This window comes from Dendroctonus ponderosae, unplaced genomic scaffold (genome assembly GCF_020466585.1).
Source record: "Dendroctonus ponderosae isolate FM_Combo_2020 unplaced genomic scaffold, Dpon_F_20191213v2 Dpon_F_20191213_3, whole genome shotgun sequence".
Lineage (NCBI taxonomy): Eukaryota > Metazoa > Arthropoda > Insecta > Coleoptera > Curculionidae > Dendroctonus > Dendroctonus ponderosae.
The window spans coordinates 5,547,656-5,566,691 of NW_026018508.1; the positions used below are offsets into that span (position 1 = coordinate 5,547,656).

Sequence of the window (19,036 nt, forward strand, 5' to 3'; positions counted from 1 at the left end):
CACACCCAAAAAACCAAACCAATTTGTCACCATCATTCTCATGTCGAATTTCATATTGTATTCACTTTGCGCAACCTATCGAGATATGATTCGATTCAAAACTGAAATTGAGCAATTGAGGATGTGGAGATCAATTGTCGCAATGGGCCCCATTATGTTCAATAATTGGGCAACGAAATTTTGCTTCAATGATGTTACCACACAACCACATATTTAAATTACAAAGGAATTTCCTAATGATGTTGTAATCACCATAAAAAAACAAAATCAATCATGATGTTTAAACTTGTTGACAATATTAGTGTTTGCTTTAACAAATGTTTGTTTCTGTTGCAGAACGCAGCTGAAACTGGAATCGTTTGAAGATGCGGTTGTATTAGTTGAACCCGAATTGGATTGGCTACACGACAAAAGAGGCTGTCCGGCCTACGTTAGTCCGGAAATATTAGAAACGGGACAATATTCCGGTAAAGGAGCCGATATGTGGTCGATTGGAGTGATATTATATACTATGTTAGTTGGAAGGTAAGGATCAGTTTAAAACGTTTTAAATCCTATTGAGTAAAGCTTCTTTCTCCAACCCCTTCCGATATAAGTAATTATTATTCATTACTGATAGCCGATGTTTTCGAGTTGCTTGCAGGCAACATATTTTTAGTTTTTCCTCTGCAGTACATCACAAATGAGATTAAATTGATTTTTTCTGTTTTCTTAAAACTTGTCGGCTCCAAAGATATCCACTTTTTTATCAATGTTACAACATAAATCGTATGGATTGGATTAAAGGAAATTTACAGTAAAAAGCTCTTTAATGCAAGTGTTGGCCCTTAAGGCAAATGGTAGAAATGCGCTCACGAAATCAAATTAGAATGCTGATTGTCCCAAAATTCTTTGATTTGAAAAACTTGCGTCAACTGTATGCAAATTATATTAAATTTAAAAAATATATATCTCCAGTTACTCAATTAATTTTTCAGCTCCGCTCCTCAAGACCGTATTTGTAAGGTATAACTTGTTCAAAAGATAATTTTTCCATTATTTACTTTGCAAAAATATAGAACATAGTCAAGGATCAACGATTTCGTAAAATTATTATTTTTTAATTATCCCAAACGACGGATAAACTATAAAAGAATAATAGAAATAGGTGTGTACACACTGGATGAAATAAATGAATCGCGTTTGTAATAAAGTAATTTTAAGCGTGTAATGTTTAGGTCTTTGTTCAACCCCTCAAAAAGAAAATAAAAAAGCAAAAAAATCGTGTAAACACTAACATGACATGGGCAAACACTCATAGGGATCTCGAGAGAAATGAATCGTTTTTGTAATGAAGTGTTCAGATTTTAATTTAAAGCAAAAGCGATTCATTTATCTCAGAATCAAAACTTGATTAAAGTTCTATTGGCAGACCACATGTTATGTTGGTGTTTAGACCATTTTGATACATTTTGGCCGGTAAAAACTACATTAATTGATAAACAATTGTAAAAAATACTTTATATCGTTAGTATTTTTCCTTTATTAAACCATTCGCCAGATTTTAAATGGTTCAAAAATGTGCAAACAATTTTTATATATCTCGAATCAAAACATATTCAAAGAAAACTTACCTACACGTTTGAGCGTAGAATGTCAACCTGAAACCAAAAGAAACATTTTATAACTAAATGAGATTGATTTAAAGCATGGTTTTTCAGTTATTAATACATTTCTCAGCTTTGTGGTCCCTCAGTACCATAGTAGGTACTTCATTTAAATTTAATAATCAAATGCAACTTCTACTACCAATTTATAGAAATACAACAGTTCTAACTGTTCAAAACTGATTTTTACATGCATCTTAAATGTTTGTATCTTTGTATATTTAAATGTTTCCTCTATATCATTGTTAATTTAAAAAGTTTGTCTAAAAATAAACATCGAACTTCAAATATTCCCCTTGCGTCCGTTGTAATTCCGAATAATTCTAGAACAATCGGCGCGGCGCATGCCTAGAACTTCGCATAGCCTTGGTTTCGTTTACTGCGCACGGTGGAACATTCTCGTAAAATTATGGCGGAAAATAACTGAAATAAAGGAGTCGTCATTGTTTAAATACAACGTTGCCATTTATTGTAATGCCGCGTGTGCACTTAAAGAATATAGGTATGCCGATTTATAACTTTTTAGGTATTAGCAGAGACAATTTTCGTATACATATAAATATATATATATAATGCACATAAAATGGTAAATTTAATAATGAAATTAGAATAATATAACTTTTCTAATAAATTTCCAGCCAAACACAACTTGAACTTTTCGATTACTCTCCGGGCAGGAAATTTTTCCCCAACTTAACTAAACCTGCCTATAATAAACAATTTCTTTCCAAACCTATTTTCAATTGTCTTGTATCAAATGAAGGCAACATTATAAATAAAATTTCCACCTTAATACGGTTTTAAGTATCCCAGAAGGTGATCATTCAATTTTATTCCCAGTACTGTTCACACTCGTTTCAAGAACATTCCCTCATCTGGGTATGGGGTTTGAATACCTTGGGTCATCATCGTTAAGCCGCTATCAGAAATATTTTCGATATTTTGTTGGAATGTTTTGCGTTCATTCAAAGGTAAATTCAATATTGTCTCCAAGTGTACGTGACAATTACCCTATTATTGTTGTTCGGGCACGTTTCGCCGATCAATTACATACATATTCAATGTTCATTAACATCCAATCTAACCTTGAACTCACATAGCCAGGATTTTTTATACCATAAATTATACGCATCTATTGTAAAATGCTATGGTGTATTCTTATTTGGACCTCACCTGAATATTGATTGAATAGGCTTGAAACGTTGTGGACAGCATTGACATTGTTTGATTTATCAGTGAGTAAATCTAGTGTATTTTTTTATAAGTGGAACTACCTTAGATTTTATATTAGTTGGGTCAGTTGTCGAGGTATTTTATGCAAATCATAAGCAGCAATCTTAATTTATTCTGCACGCAGGGCCCGTTATTTATCTTTCTAATAAATTGGTGAGCTTTATGACATGATCACGTTATAAAGCTCACCTCAGACTCAACTCCAGACGGATTTAATACTTATATGAATATATTTATAATGTATTCATTACATACGCTTTATCCAACGAGTTATGACACAATACCAGAGTTATTTTAATTATTTTAGTCGACAAATGCAGTAATTAAATTTATTAAAAGCCAGTCGGAGGTACTAGAAGAAGCAAATGTAAAATCAAAGAACAATGAACGGCGAGATGTGCTAATCTCAGGTACGTCCAGAATCGGTTTCGAGTCTATTAGCGGTCATCAGCTGGATTTAGCCCGAAAACAATACTTCCGAAAACTGTACTTCGCTTTCGCCCATATTTTACATCAACTAGTTCCACGCTGTTACCACATTTGAGTGATTTCATGATAATTTCCGAAAAGTGAAAGTGTAACAACTTGCTACTTGCCCCAGATGTTTGCAAGATAGGAACTTTTAAAGAAGGGAGTGCATTGAGTTAAAGTTTCCGTTTTGAGACCATCGGTAACCCATCGGTACCCAGTAAATTCGGCATGCTTAAAGTCAATCGTTTTCTACAAACAACGCAAGTCATAGTTGCTACGTGCTCTAGTTTGTGAGCTAAGAGGGAGTTCCTTTGGGTTGAAACTCCATTTTGAGATCAACCAAGCATGCTAAAGTCAGAACTATGGGGCATTTTTAGTGTCAAGTGCCTTCCAAAAACTGAAATTTTCAAAATGCTGCTACATTCTCTAGTTTAGGAGCTTTTACGGTTGTCAAAGCATAGAGCGTCTTAGGGGGAAAGTATTAATTTCAAGAGCAACGTTTACCCAGCAAACAAAAATCAGGAATCTAGAAGGGCTCGATAAAAAATTCAACAAGTCTTCTCTAAGGCATGTGTAAGTTTATATTTGCTCTAGTTTGGAAGTCAGGAACGTTCAAATGATACAGCCTCTTAAGGGGAAAGTGTCTATTTCAAGAGCAACATTTACTAAGCAAGCGAAAATCTGGATTTTTGCTTGGAAATCAGGATGGAAATTCAGCCGCTAAATGTCTTCAACGAACTGTGCAAGTTTCAAGTTGCTACTTGATCTAGTTTGGAATTTAGGCGTTCTTAATGAAGGTCGTGCATTTGGGTTGAAACTTTAATTTTGAGACCTCACATGACTAGACTGGCAAAAGCACGTTTTTCGGTGATTTTGAGGAAAATTTGAGCATTTTCAGGGTTACATATCTTCTAATAACTGTGACAAAATCAAGTTACTACTTGCCCTTTTTTCGAAATTTAGAATTGGTAAGGGCGAGTTGTTAATGAAAATTCATTAAGTTGGTAAAAATAACAATCATGGGCCATTTTGATGATAATTTCGTTAGAATCAGGAGTTTTTACCGTTTAAAAAAGGTGAAAGTTGTAAGCTACTGTTTGCTGTAAGCTGTTGTTTGGGGTTTAGGCATTTGTAAATAAAGTAGCGCATTTGCAAATTATTTCCACTGATTATTCTTAAAAAAATATAGTTTTAGTAGTGGACACCATCTATCTGTATTCATCTATCATTAAGACAATAGCAACTCAATCACACATGGGGATTTTGTTAAAACTCGGCGAAGAATTTTAAAACACTTTTCCCAATTTTCCATGAAACTTTCAAACTTACATCGTATCAATTTTGTATTTACTCTATGCGAAAATGACGCTTATTATGCCCAAGTTTCACTATAGAATGCTATTTGCAAAATGTATAAAACTTCTAAAGCTCCTGGGACCTCGGCCGACGGAAAGTTTCCGGAACTTTCAAATGTTCAAGCTCAAGCAAAGCTTCAAGGAATAATACGACAATATTGTATAAAACTAATTCAGGCGCGTTCCTTGTTGAATATTTGCTAGTTTTTTACTTCGTGGGCAACTTTTCCATCAAAGTTTAGCTAATTTTTTCCAACTAAATTGAATTGAAACAACTTATTTTTTGTTTGAGTTTATCTCTTATGAGAGCTGAATTGTAATTTTCCTGTACTTGTTTAAACATCAGCCCATAGCCTTCTTCACTCATTATCACGATGTTCTACCTGGAAATTTGCATGATTATCTTTACACAATCTTAATCAAAGGCGAACGGAAAGTTACGATTATATAGATTACTTGAACTTGAACTCTTTGAGCTACCCATTTTCTCTTGTCTCCATGTCTTGAAAAAATGGCAAACTTGTTTTATCTTGCCTACGTGGTCGAGAGGCCAGCTAGATCAGCAGATCTAAGTCTTTTAGATTAGTATCTTTGATGTGATGTGTAATACAACCAGCAGATCTTTTAAGACCCATTAGTGAGTTTCAAAATACAATTATAGGGAACGGAATTATAAAAAAGCATCCAGGCTAGGCCAGAGCTAATTATAAGTGATATAAATAGTCATTAAGAAATCATTATAACATTTCTATGTCAAACAAAAGTGTTATTTTCAAGTAAAATAAGATGTAAGTCAAAAACAAGCATTTTCGGTAGACTATTCATTTTTTTGTCTGGGAGACATTTTACAGTGTCTCTATTCCCCTAATATTGTAGAACACATAAGTACTACTGAATAATATCTTATTAAATATTTGTTGAAACATGCGTTTGTCTGTAAAACCAGTTGCAAGGGCATTTGCGTTTATACACGAGCGTCTTCAGCTACTGTGTGAGTAATGGCAGTGTCTCCCCATTTAATGACTACTTATGGGATTAGCAGATTAATACTGGAATTGCCGCTGATAAGTGGTTGGAATATCGGGTGGGCAATATTTTATTGACAGAACTCCAAGCACCATAACGTAATATGAAAAATGTTAAATTGAACCATTACTGGGCAGGTCAATTAACGAATTTCCCAGTTAATACAAATTTGTCTGAACGACTATCTGCAGAGCCCATTAAAGATTAATTTCCAACTCTAGAACATAAAATATTGAAACTTATTCAAGAGGCGTACGCGCGTTCTTAACGAAATCCCAATGTAACAAAGGCTTAAAGATGCAATGATGGCAGCAGGTATCGCAAAACACCTGCCGTTAACTCGAAGATAAAGAAAGTTAAAATCCAAAAAAAAAACTTTTAATGCAGCCCTCATGCTACGCCATCGGCTACCGTCATGTATGAGGGGCAGGTGGTTCTTCACGAAATCGATGCGTGGCGTGCTGCAATCTTGATTGGAGAAGGTTTAAGTCTTCGCATGATCTTAAACACTGTCCAACCAAAGAGCTACCATCTATACTAACAAAAGTGTTGCCAGAACGCACATTATAATAGCAAAAAATACTCCTGCTAATTATCGGAAATCATCTGCAAAATATTCGCAGGATGATTTCTCAATGGACATTAAAGACTCTGTATTGGAATGTGGAAAATAAGACACTCAGCTCTTATTAAGCAGTGCAAAGCATTTTTCACACAACGCTTTTTTGCATAAGAGCTCATTTTGGAAATACGAAGCACAACTTTTACTGCGTTTTTGCTGAGCAGTTTCAGTTGATGCGTTTTTCAAAAATGAAAATTAAGAATTATTACCGCATTTTATTTATTTATTAATTATCATGGCTAAAAAACCACTCTTAAAATGTGACAAATCACTCGAAGCATTCGCAGCTAGAAAACATATTTAAATTCTAGTTTGACATTTAATTAATATCTAAATTAAAATATTAGTGGAACTTAGTCGTACTTCCCTATCTTTAAAACATTTGCTCTAACTGTTCAGTTTACCTTCAAAAACTTAAATCCTAAGTATTTAATACTTAAAAACATGCGATCAAACTGTTTTTAAAAGCCGTCTTTAACTTTTTAAATTAAGCTGTACCTCTTGTTAACTTTATTTCTTATTGGTTGTATCAATATCTTTATTCGTGAACTAAAAATACTTAGTTTTGACATGGAAAACCCCGAAACATATTTTCATTAATGCTTTTTCCATTGTTCTGTTTCTTCATGAACAGTTTTTTGGAACACACTTTCACACTTAAACTTCCCAGTTTCACCAAGTAATCCATTTAATCAAAAAAATATAAACATTAACTTAAAGACAATATCAAAATGATTATTAAAATTAAATAAATTTATCAACGTCAAGAAGTAAATAAATATTGTCCATATACACAACTGAAGAAACAAAATAAAACCGCTCAGCAGTGTATTAAGCTGGCACATGCTCTTCACATACTTCCCATCTGCAGCTTTTAAAGGTTCCAAAATTAATCCGATAAGACACTACAAATGCGCTTAAATGGGTTTGGAAATTGGAAATTTGTTTCCCATTACGATTTGGGATGGAACAACTGTTTATATTTTACCTGCGAAATAACCTTTTTCTTCCACCAAGTTTATCATTTTAGACAAGCTCTATATTTTAACTAGATTTATTAAATTGAATTGTGATATTTAAGTGCGTGTATGGTATTTAAATGACAGCAGTTCTGGGCTTACTTTCCTCACATCCACCCACAAAGTTCAAACAATTCAGTAAAGAAATGACCCTCTATCAGTGGAAACTCTGTGAATGTTAAAAGGGTTCTTTCACTAAGGCAGGTGGTGCCTTTTCAAGGGTTTATCGGCATTTTGGGAGGGGTTGTTTTGTTTCATTATTTCTAATCGGACTTCGGCCATCTCTACATGCAAGAGAACAGGTGCGGGTCAACAAGCTCGAAGGGGTAATCGAAAAAAATGTGGAATGTGTCTTTTTATCTCTTCCTAATTTTTTTCTTGTTGTAGCATATTTAAATGCACATATTTTGTTCGTATTTATTGTTGTTTGGTTTTATTTTGAACATGTTTAGTGAAAGTTAAATAGGTTTACGTTTTTTTTAAGATATTTTTTTGTGGAATATATTGCTCCATATAACTCACGAACCTGATTGTTGATTATTTAATTTGTAATTAATTAGTCTTTTATTTTATGATTATTTCCAAAAAGTACAAATATGTAACAATGTTTGAACATTTTTAGCAACATTTACGAGGTGGTTTAATGAATGTAAACAATATCTTCAATCTATTAGGTCGAATCCAGAATGCCCAATTTTTTTTGTCATTTTACAACATTTTACGAGTCGATATATCCAGAATATTTATAATGGAGAATGTTCGCGCTTTTTAATAAAATGATTTAAAATTTGCACTTTCTAAAACTCAAGCATTTTTTTAAGTAAATAGGATGAGGAATAATTGCAATAAAAATGCAAATATTTGGAAAACTGTTAACATACTAACGTATTTTTACACAAAAGTACAATATGTGCGTTCTCTTGCAGCAAGATGTGTTTAGTCATATTTAAATTAAATCTTCTACATATCGAGAACTAAACATTTGTCGACGTATTTATATGGATTGTATTAGTAATTTTGGAAATTTGGCCAGATCGCTGCTGATCCAATGCAGTTCAGTTTACTTTTGGCCTTTTTTCAACTCGCTAACATAAAAATTTATTTACCGACACACAAAGAATGATTCGTTCGTAAAACACCCTGCATATATTTTAACTTTCATCCAAATGACCTAAAAGGAATGTAGTGAGAGGACAACGCACGTATGTAACAATTATAACTTGTAATTGATTATAAAAAACCTTTGGTCTGAAACAAATTAATTATAAAACATTATTAAATGCCATTGAACAATCGATTATCTAATAATGTGTTAACAGCTATTATAATAGAAATATGAAATATTATTTACAATTAGCAAGTCCAAGGTAAATTTCAACTATAGATCAGATATAACGAGAAACGCTACATAATAATATACACCTTCATGGAACTATAATATACATATATTATCGTCTAACAAGTCGCCTTGGCGTTGAGGTCTTGACGGCTTGCATCGATTTTGGTGGCGCTGATTTGCCGATTTACAAGTTTTAAATTAATTAACATATAATTTGGTATTCAAGTTTAATTAAGTTAATTTTCGCGTGCTTATATCCACCCATACGCCTTAACAAATAGTAATTGGCTGCGTATTGTTTCAGCTTTAAAGCACCGCTGGTTTTTACATTGATTACCTTCAAATCGTATGATGCCATTTGAGTAGAAAAAAATTGAGGAAGTTTAATTATTTTCAAGTTCATTGAATCGAAAAGATGAGGATTTGTCCAAAATTTTCAATTTTTTTTGTTCCTTGCCATCTTAAGATTCAATCTAGTATTTTAGAAAACGCAACAAAGTATCAAAGTTGAGGAATTGTTCGACTATTAAATATACGGCAAAGAAAAAGATTTTTTAAATGATATTAGTGTCTTCTTGTGAACACCCCATGATGCGTAACGGACTTGCCATATGACAATTGAATACCAACGCAGGTGATCCGAAGAATGGCGTCGCCCCCCAACCCAACAAAAGGGTGATTCGAGTCCATTCTTTTAAATTTTAATATCTACTTGCCGTTACGTCTGCCATATGTTTCCTGTTCTTATGTATGTTCTGCATTACTCCCCCTTTAAACCTTGGGAGTTTGTTTGTGTGAAAACTCATATGACTTCATGGTAGAGTAAACTCAAACATATGATTTCAATGTCAAGACAAAACACATGGCTATAAATCAGTTTGGAAGAGTAGAGGAAATCCAATATTTTAGTCTTTGTAATTGTGAAATGAAATATTTGGATATCATCATTGACATTGTTGCGGGATATATAATTGTATTTTTAAATAAGCAAGAACTTGAACGTGATGTTTTTAACTGAATAAATTTATATTTATTTAACTACCTAATTCAATTGATAGAAAAAATGCTCGGATTCAAATTTCCTAATTAGTTGTTTAAATACATTTCAGATCCCTCAGGAAAATGAATTAATTATTCTTTTTGTCTTTCTAGGTACCCATTCAATGATGCGGGCCATGCCAATTTATTCGCAAAAATCTCCAACTGTTCCTACGTAATACCAGAATGTGTATCAGCAAGAGCACGATGCCTAATTCGATCCCTACTCAGGAGAGATCCATCCGAACGAATTACTTCTGAAGACATTCTATACCATCCTTGGCTAGCTAAAGAAGACAGAGATTGGATTCCGAGATCCTGCGATCAGCAGGTTCCTCAAAGTATAATTTGCGACGACGAAACTTCTTTATTTTAAAAAAGCACATTTTCCAACTTAAAACTTGATCTTTAACAGCAAATTAGGTCAAGATCTGTATTTTAATTATGTTCAAATGTTAATCGGGAGAATTTTGTTGAAAAATTAAGAGTCCTTAATTGTTCAAACCTCTAGTCTCCCAGCTCTGGGGTTTCTAAGCTAATTTTGCTGAAATGTATTCTTTTATATGTAACACTTTATATATGTTTCAGTTCTAGGCAAAACGCGTTTGTGGACAAACAAAGTTTGGTTCGTCTCGATTTCTCTTTCGTTTTTATATTCCCAAAAACGTCGCAATTTTTTAAATTAAGGGTCGATGCAAAATCGCTTAGAAATACAATCTTTCCTAAAGGTTGTTTAACACTTTGTCAAAAAAATGGGGTTGTGACTTTGGGAACCGAAAACCAGAAGTGATTTTTTTTTACTTTTTGGCAGAGTTTTAGCGGCTCTGATAGGAATTACGTGCAAAGTTTGTGCTGTGTTGTAGAGTTTAAGGATTTAAAACAAATCTGTTAAAAGCCATATTAAGTTATGTAATGAAGTTGTAGTATATTCGTGTAAGTATGAAGGGGTATTTTGGTCATCCTTTTAGTTTCTTAGTTGCTGCAGGCGATCAGCCGTGAATTTGATATCCTTTTTTTTAACAAAATTCTGTAAAAAGGAATAAAAAATATACTATGCTAGTACCAAAATTATGTTGCTTTATACATATATCATTTTTTTAAATAATTAATTACGTTTTCAATAATGACAGATTTAATATTGGGAAATGCATTCCGCAAGGCATATTAAGTATGTTTGTTTCTCATGTTGATGACATTTTCCGTTCTATTTGGTTCAATAATTATTTGATCGTTGCAAAAACGTCTATTCAATGGCAATCACCTAAATGTGGGTTCAAATAAGTTAAATCACCAACTGAACTAGCTAGTTTCTTCGTTGTTTTCATCTACATAGAAATGTTTCTGAATATTTGTAAAACACCATGATTGCTTCTTGTTAATTATTAGTTCTAGAATGTTGATTAAAAAATGCAGCTATTTGATTAAGTCCAGTTAATGTTAGAGAAGCATCACAGTGTACAAGACTGATGTAAATTGTTCATTATTTATTATAACTTTCTTGTTAAGATATTACTTGAAATGTTATTAAGTATCAGAATTAATATTTATGTCGAGTGTCGGTAAAAATCGGTGGACGTTAATTGCGGATAAGTTTTGACCCAACAATAATTTACTTTTTGCTTTTTATCAAGTATTCGATTAATTCGTAATTTGACTTGCTTCTTGTTTTTATCATTGCTGCCAGCCTTTAAATGGTAATTAGATACCGTTGTTTTTTATTGCAATGTTTCGTTCTCTGTTAATTGTGAGATAAAACAAGTTTCATATTGATTTTTAATACTTACTAGTTTTACTGTATTTATTACTTTCGTGTTGTTTCATAATTCCTTTTATTTCCCAGTGATTCCAATTTTTATTAATCGATATGGAAATTTTGCTTTGTCTTGCAATAAGTTTCTGTTAGTTTAACAATTACTTCCATTAATGAAATCGTGCCAAACATGTGGTATTAATAACTTATCAATTCACAAGTAGAGGATTTAACGAGATCTCAATTCTAATTTTGTATTATGTGACATTTTATTCACAGCGACACTTTAAATTAAATATTTAATATATTGATTTCTTTGAACTGATGTATAGAATGTATAGCATAGGAAAGGAGATAATGTTTAGTAACTATGATGTCATATTGTAAATAGAGCTTAATGGTATTGATTGTTAGAACTTATTGGTATATTGCCTAAAATGTTGTTTTGCAATAAACCGTATTTATATATCGTTTTGTTTAATTTTTTCCTCATTTCCTTGTTTCTTAGTGGCGGATTTTGGATAAATTCAAATTCACAATTAAATAAACTTAATTAACTTACCAAACTCAAGATAAGTGAGTCTCTCAATTCGGATCAGAAGACAGTCAGTCAGTCTACTTTGCTCTTCTGAGGCCTTAGGGAATACCAATTACTGTTGTCCATGTACACTTCAACTGTTGATTATTAATAAATGTTAATTTTTCTCTCACCACTCTCAACTTGCAACACTCAGAAATTTCTGTCATATTTTGTCATTTACCGGAAGTAATTGATAAGGTTATCTTGAAATTTTAAAAAACTAGTGGTATCAGGTGCATATTGCAGATTTCTAAATCACGATTTGTTAGTTTTTTTTTAAATATGGTTGGTCGTCCTGTTATATCAAAAATTTTGACACAACCGCGGTTTGCCAAAATCCAGTTAAATATTCCGACGCTGTTAATGGATCGAATACCGCTCTTAATAGTGTGTGAAAAAGAAGAATTTTTGAAATTATGTGATGACTTGAACATGGAGCTGTTATTTAGGCAGTGATCGTATGAAATTCAAGTTCCCTGTTCCTTCGCTCTGAACATGCGAGCAAAGAGAAGCAATCATCACAAATCCATGGCTGGAATGTGGTTGTGGAAAACGCTCAAAGTTTCATAAAATCGAGCAAAAGACTGTCCGAAGACATGAATGAAGATGGACGGCCCATGCTGTAGTGAGATTATTCTGTTAAACGGCGATCATCCAAACGAATTTAAAAGTAAAACTTACCTTTGAAAATACTGCCGTATGAACTGGAACTTTCTACAACATTGCCAACAACCAAAAGACCGACATCGAACAGCGAACTAACGCAATGATTCATCGAAGGGACGATTATATCATCATGCCTTCGGAAAGTCGTAGGTATAAAACTCAACATCGCATGAGTTTTTTTCCGGAAAGCTGATCAAATTTAGTTTCCTACGGACTTCCAAAGAAATAGGTGGTCGGTTCTTTTGCCGTACCGGGATACAGTGATTTGGTATCACTAGGGCAATTGCTGTAGACCTTCCTGGTCGTTTAAACTGCTGGACTAAAGTTTTCAATTTCGAGTGCATCTTAAATATGTGTTCAGGTGCAGTGTGAACTGTTTGCGGGAAAATGAGCCTCCAGTCTGCGTAAAGCTGGTAAGAAGAATATCTTTCTATAAATTCCTTTGCTTGAACTGAGTTTATTTTTTCGAGAAGCAACTGAAGTTTTCTATCTTTCTCTATTTCCCTTTCTCCCATTGGTGTATTCAAATAATCAGGCTTTGAACTAAGTTTCCGTTATACCTACTAAAGAATATTTTTATTTATTTTCAGGTGGCTCTATGCAGCATTCGGTAAGTTTGGCATTATTTTGCCCTAGTTGCCATGTAGATCCCTTTCAATTTCATGTATCTTGTATTTTATGATTTATATTGTATTTTAACGCGTTATTTTTATTCGAAGAGGAACGACATGGGAATTTCTGGATTCGGGAAAGTTTACATTTTCAAATGCAATTTCTGTAAAATTAATTTAAAGTCAGATATACGTTAAGTAATGAGATTTTCTACAGTTGTTCAGACTGTTTTCATTGTTCAGACTGTTTCATGTTTGTCCAGTCCAGACTGTTTTCATATGCACTCATGCATTATAAACGTAAATTTTGTGTGCGTTTTGCTGTGAACTACACTTTTGTTTGTCGCGTAACGTAATTTGTGTTATTTAATTTTCTCTTCTGTGAATCATTCACATCATTTAGACGGTTCTTGTATTTTCAATAGAGATTGTACTCAATCTTTTACATTCACTAGTCAGGTTTTCTACACTAGATTATCTGAATGTTTTCAATTAAAATTTAAAATAAGAGCGTTTGGTTATGAACATACGTTGCATTGTCTTCAAATTATATTCTTATCTTTCCTGGGTCTCAGTCAAAATGTGAAGTAAAAAAWTTTCAATATCGTTTATTTCTTTACGTTTCGGCGAGGCAACAGCGCCATCATCAGATTTAAAATTTACACAAACTACAAACACCAATTCACAATTAAAACATATTGTGTAAAAACTATATTTTATAAAGCGTTAAAACATTCATCAGTTCGTGAGGGAAAAAGTCCTTCCTTTTGGGAGAGCAAAACATTTGAAAAACTTACCTCATAATTGATAAAGATAACGTTCTTTTAGGTATTTGCCTTCTTAAAACCTTAAATTTGTCTRAATTAAGTCTTTTTTTTCTCAAGAACTGATGAATSTTTTAACGCTTTATACATTATAGTTTTTATACAACATGTTTTAATTKTAAMTTGGTGTTTGTAGTTTGTGWMAATTTTAAATCTGATGATGCGCTGTTGTCTCGCCCCAACGTAATGAAATAAACGATATTCAAAATTTTTACTTCACACTTTGACTGAGACCCAGRAAAGATAAGAATATAATAACAATTACACGCAGTCGGTAAAATAAATCAAAATTGTCTTCAAAGTAAATCTATCAATTATTAGTGCTTTTCTGTTGTAAATTRAAMTTTTTGTCATCATCAAACGTRAAAATAACCCAGAATCCAGACCAAAGTGCTTAAAGGTAAGTGGATTTTGTTGATTGCTTTGAGCGTTCAAAAAGGCTGCAAGTGATCCTGGCCTGCTTATTTAGATATTGATCTATTTTTCCAAATTTATTTTGTTATTAGTGCTAAATAATTCCAGCGGCCAGGATTCGTCCAACTATTCTAGTTTTTGCCTTTCAGCGCCCTTTAAGGTGTAACTCATCCAGATCAAGATTGKGATCAGACTTGCGKTTGGCCTGACAATGTTTTAGGGGATTTTAGCKGTCTACATCCGAACAGCAATTTATTTTTGTTWGTAGTWWWTGGCAKCCACGGTTACAATTTCCATTTTCAATTTTTAAGCGGTCCCTATGCTCATTTTATGTAATGTATGGCTGTTGTAAAATTTTKGTTGCCKTTTTGCGGCATTGTTAATGTGGTTTGTGCGGATTTGACAAGATTTCTTTTCACAAATGGTAGGTAAATTAAAAATATTKTAATTTACTACTTACAAGGTTTTTCATTCCGAACATACCATTTTTCTGCGGTACACTAGGTAACTCTTGAGAATGTCTCTATTTWTTAATAACARCTTTTTCTTGCAGCTTTATTCGTTTCATATATCATGATATTTTATTTATTTTACTCATATTTTCATTTCTAACTACATTATGAATAAATGAAAGAAATTCCTAACATATTTTTATTTACTAATTATGATGTTTTCGTTTAGCTTTCTACTATTATTTTCAATTTAGTTATTTTGCTAGCATTCCGTCGTTTTTGCCGAAAGAGAGGAATCTAACTCTTTATTGGTTCTTATTAAGAAATGTAGGAATTTCACTTACTAATCAGCAGTAAATGTTGCGATCGCTCTATTTTAGGCCATATACTCTTACATAAAGTTTCCTTTCTCAAATATGAGTCTTCACCCGTTAAGACCTTTGCCAATAGCGTAGCCAACCAAAAAATTCCGGCATTTTTCTGATTTATTTGAAGAAGTTTACATTTTTGGCCCATGGCTACAATTGAGACGCTCTATAAATTTCAATGGCAAAATAGGCGCGTTTTGAAAGACTAAATGACTATTGAGCGCTTTTCCAAAAACTTGCTGGCTGAATTTTTAAATAGACTTATTGTTTATGAATTGAATATTATTTTCAAATTAATATTTTTACGCAAAATAAAGATATTTCTCGCTCTTTCTGTTCGCGATTTTCGTGAAAAAATATTAAATTATTGGATGGATTCGACTCGCTGACAAAATCTACATTATCGTTACATAAATGCTGCGGGTATTGTTAAAAAATGTTTATTGAAAAAATACAACTGTATAATTTTTACAAAAAGCCTATTTCTATGGACTTATTATTGCCTAGCATTATCTAAAAAATAGTACTAAAGTACCACAATTCAGGATGATCAGATCTAAGAGCAACTAAGCTAGGTACACACTCAACTCATTCGTATTCTTCTATGGATAATAAATATATTTCTACAGTAAAAAAAGCTTTAACCAAAGATTGTTTTATAAGAAAATAGGGCTTATTACTATGTTAACTAAATATGTATAGGATGTAGAGTATTATAGGTTTAGTTCCATTGGCCCCATAATAATAGAGAGACATTAAATAAAGGAAACCTAAAAATGGAATATCAAATGAAGACATTTTTTATTCTGGTTGAAACCGAAATGTTTTAAGGTAACTATAATTGAGACGGTCTGGGCTTGTAACACTTCTTTCTTAATTACACCCACCAACATTTGAAGTTAAACTATTTTTATCTTTGGTTAGTTCACGTAACTCTTATTTTTGAGACCCGATTTATTATAATATTGTACAATATACTTCACAAATATAAAGCTTACAAAAATATTTGCATTATTATCCATTCGAGCATATTGTGCGTGTTAAAATCTTGTTGATGCTTCGAGTAAAACATTGATATTTTAGTTATCAAAAATTGTATTTGAAATATTATATTTGCCGATATTTTGTAGCTTCCAAGAGGAAAAATCTCCAAAAGTTGAATAGGTTACGTTTTTTTACGTATTAGTCTTTAGTAGTTTTTCTGTAGGTAGGTTACCTACCTGCAAAAACACTACATGATAAATATATAGATAATGCACGAGCATCAACATCAATGCTACAAACGGTAATAAAAAACTACGAACTAATATAATTCTAAAGTGTTGGCCAGAGACGCAAGAAGATGACGACAAAAAACATTTTTTAGTGCAAGCATTTTCCTTCAGTAATCCGGAAAACGTTTTTAGCTTTGACCGTATTGTTTAGTGTCTAATTTAAATAATTAAGAACAAAATTTCTACACTGGGGCAATTAAAATTAAAATATTTACCAGGTTTCCTCAGAATTGGTTCTGTTAACTTAAAAAAGTAGGTAGGTTTTGACTATCAACCGATTTTCTAATGGGATTGACCATTGACTATACCTTTGTTATAAGACAAAATGCTATAGACACCATGAAAACTCAGTGACTCGAATATGATATGTTTGGGAGTCTAATTTGCGTAAGGAACAGATAATTATCAGCAGATGCCGAACATTCGAGAGCTTGTCGATTTTATTTATTACAGCCAAATGTACTTACGACATGTCTTCTATTTTGAGAGCAATTGGCTCTACAGTGCTTTTCCTTAAAAGATAAACACGGTTAAACATTTTCCTCCGTATTCTTGTTGATAAAAAAAACACAGACAAGAAATTGAGGCGAATAAAAAGCGTTTGCTCTGAATATTATGTTGTTTTTGCGTTCGTAATCATTAATCATTATCAATGCGTTATTGAGCAAATTATAATAAATTCTTGTTGCTTTTGCTAGCTGTTTATAGATTATGGTTTACTTCATGTTTACCTTTGAAATACATACACTTTAGATTTCTTTTGTACTATAAAACATCTACCCCCTTTTGAATTTATGTTTCTCTGAATACTGGGACATATTAAATCTGAAATAGTACTCGATTGAGAAATTCCATGCTATTTTGGGTTCCTATGCTCAACTTAGAGCTCAAAAGAGCTTATTTGTGATTAACATCACATCGACAAACTCGTAGATCTTACTAATACCAAAATTACCTAATTTCGTATAGAAACTATACTGTCAAATAAATAAAAAAATAATTTACTTGGCGTGATGATTACTGAGTGAGTATAGCATTACTTTTATCACAGATGTTATGTTTGTTATAAAAAGGATTCACATTATTTACATAACTTATAAGGGCCACTTTTATCTGTGCAGTTTAGTTAATTACTATAAACGGATGGTGAGCGTACTTGGCTCTCACTAGACAAAAGTGTTCCATCTCAACATTTGCTATGATTTAGACTTTCCTTTCAGACCTTTGCCAGTGGGAGTAAGATCAGTTGGCTTGGAACGAAGAATGAAGTTCAAATTGTGGGCGGTGTTTACGGCATAATAAACATTCGCATTTGAAGGCAAGGTCATCTCTAAAACGGCAAAACGTTTATCATTAGATTCAATCATCTAAGCGGTTTCATTCAAAGATCACTTACCTTTATCTGGTAATACTTGAGCAAGTGTATACTGATCGGGATTTCCTTCCAACCCTAGCTTATACATCGCATTTCGGATTACTTGGGGTGTCCGTTCATTGTTACTAAGCATTATGCTCTTGTATAAGACTATTCCTTCTGTTTCTGGATTGTCTGTTTCGTATGTAACCTACATAGATAATAAATATGTCTTCAGTTTGCTTTGCTTAAGCGCATTGGCAAGGTTTGGAGAATTTGTTTCGCATGTTTTAATAAAGATGTCCTAGACGTGGTATACTTTTGATACTAAAATGCTCAGATTTTCAACAGGCTTTTGATTACTGACATGGTTTTGAATAATCTATTCTTATCTACAGTTTATTTCGGTTATGTTTAGTTAATTTATCAATTCGACTGCTTCCTAAATCATTGCACATCACGAATAAACGAACGTAAAAATTTGAAATCCTTAACTTTCTAATATTTCAGACTAGTTGAATGGATTTAACTGATAAGTTCTTAGTCGGAAAGAAAATTATCCAAGCTTTTTCGAAAGGTTCATTTCGTTATTACGAAAGTATACATTACTCACCTTGATGATATAAAAATCGGGACTACTTTTCTGTGAATTATTGCTAAGAGTTCCAGAATTGTTAGATAAAGGCACTTGAAGTCGATTTGTGGCGCTACCTGCAATAAATGATATAAAATCAATTAGCTACATAAACTAACAGACATTTTATAAAAGAATGAATGTAAGGAAGAAGAAGATCTTTCCATACTAAACAGTTTTTTTTTTCGAAATTTACTAACTTTTGCTGTATTTTTTCGTTTTACTACGACACTTTTTTGTTTACTCGAGTTACTACGAGTTTTACTCGAGCAAGACCAAGACCAAGAGTTGCATGGTCTTGATCTTGGTCTTGTTCTTGCATACATAGTCTTGGTCTTGCATGTTAAGTCTTGGTTTTGG

At 32.6% G+C, this 19,036-nt stretch overlaps 2 protein-coding genes and 1 long non-coding RNA gene across 11 annotated transcripts in view; 1 reads left to right on the forward strand and 2 right to left on the reverse strand.

Moving 5' to 3' along the window:
* LOC109540294 (tribbles homolog 2) overlaps nucleotides 1-11,967 on the forward strand; it is a 66,879-nt gene extending 54,912 nt beyond the window's left edge. The window contains exons 4-5 of one of the 2 annotated variants that reach the window (XM_048665027.1): nucleotides 337-525; nucleotides 9,864-11,967. In XM_048665027.1, coding sequence (XP_048520984.1) covers nucleotides 337-525; nucleotides 9,864-10,125 — 451 coding nt within the window. In that variant the 3' untranslated portion in view covers nucleotides 10,126-11,967. The remainder of the gene's footprint in view (nucleotides 1-336; nucleotides 526-9,863) is intronic. The other variant, XM_048665028.1, reaches the window with a different exon arrangement.
* Nucleotides 1-12,251, reverse strand: part of LOC125503896 — a 309,807-nt gene extending 297,556 nt beyond the window's left edge. For both annotated transcript variants that reach the window (XR_007281146.1, XR_007281145.1), the window contains exons 1-2: nucleotides 12,062-12,251; nucleotides 1,614-1,640 (exon numbers count right to left, since the gene is read on the reverse strand). This is a non-coding gene — a long non-coding RNA (uncharacterized LOC125503896). The remainder of the gene's footprint in view (nucleotides 1-1,613; nucleotides 1,641-12,061) is intronic.
* A 3,587-nt stretch (nucleotides 12,252-15,838) lies between these two features.
* The window catches only part of LOC109540298 (ral guanine nucleotide dissociation stimulator-like 1), a 38,072-nt gene continuing 34,874 nt past the window's right edge, over nucleotides 15,839-19,036 (reverse strand). For all 7 annotated transcript variants that reach the window (XM_019908628.2, XM_019908627.2, XM_019908623.2 and 4 more), the window contains 3 exons: nucleotides 18,656-18,753; nucleotides 18,085-18,253; nucleotides 15,839-18,018 (listed from right to left, as the gene is read on the reverse strand). In XM_019908628.2, the coding sequence (XP_019764187.2) occupies nucleotides 17,885-18,018; nucleotides 18,085-18,253; nucleotides 18,656-18,753 (401 nt within the window). In that variant the 3' untranslated portion in view covers nucleotides 15,839-17,884. The remainder of the gene's footprint in view (nucleotides 18,019-18,084; nucleotides 18,254-18,655; nucleotides 18,754-19,036) is intronic.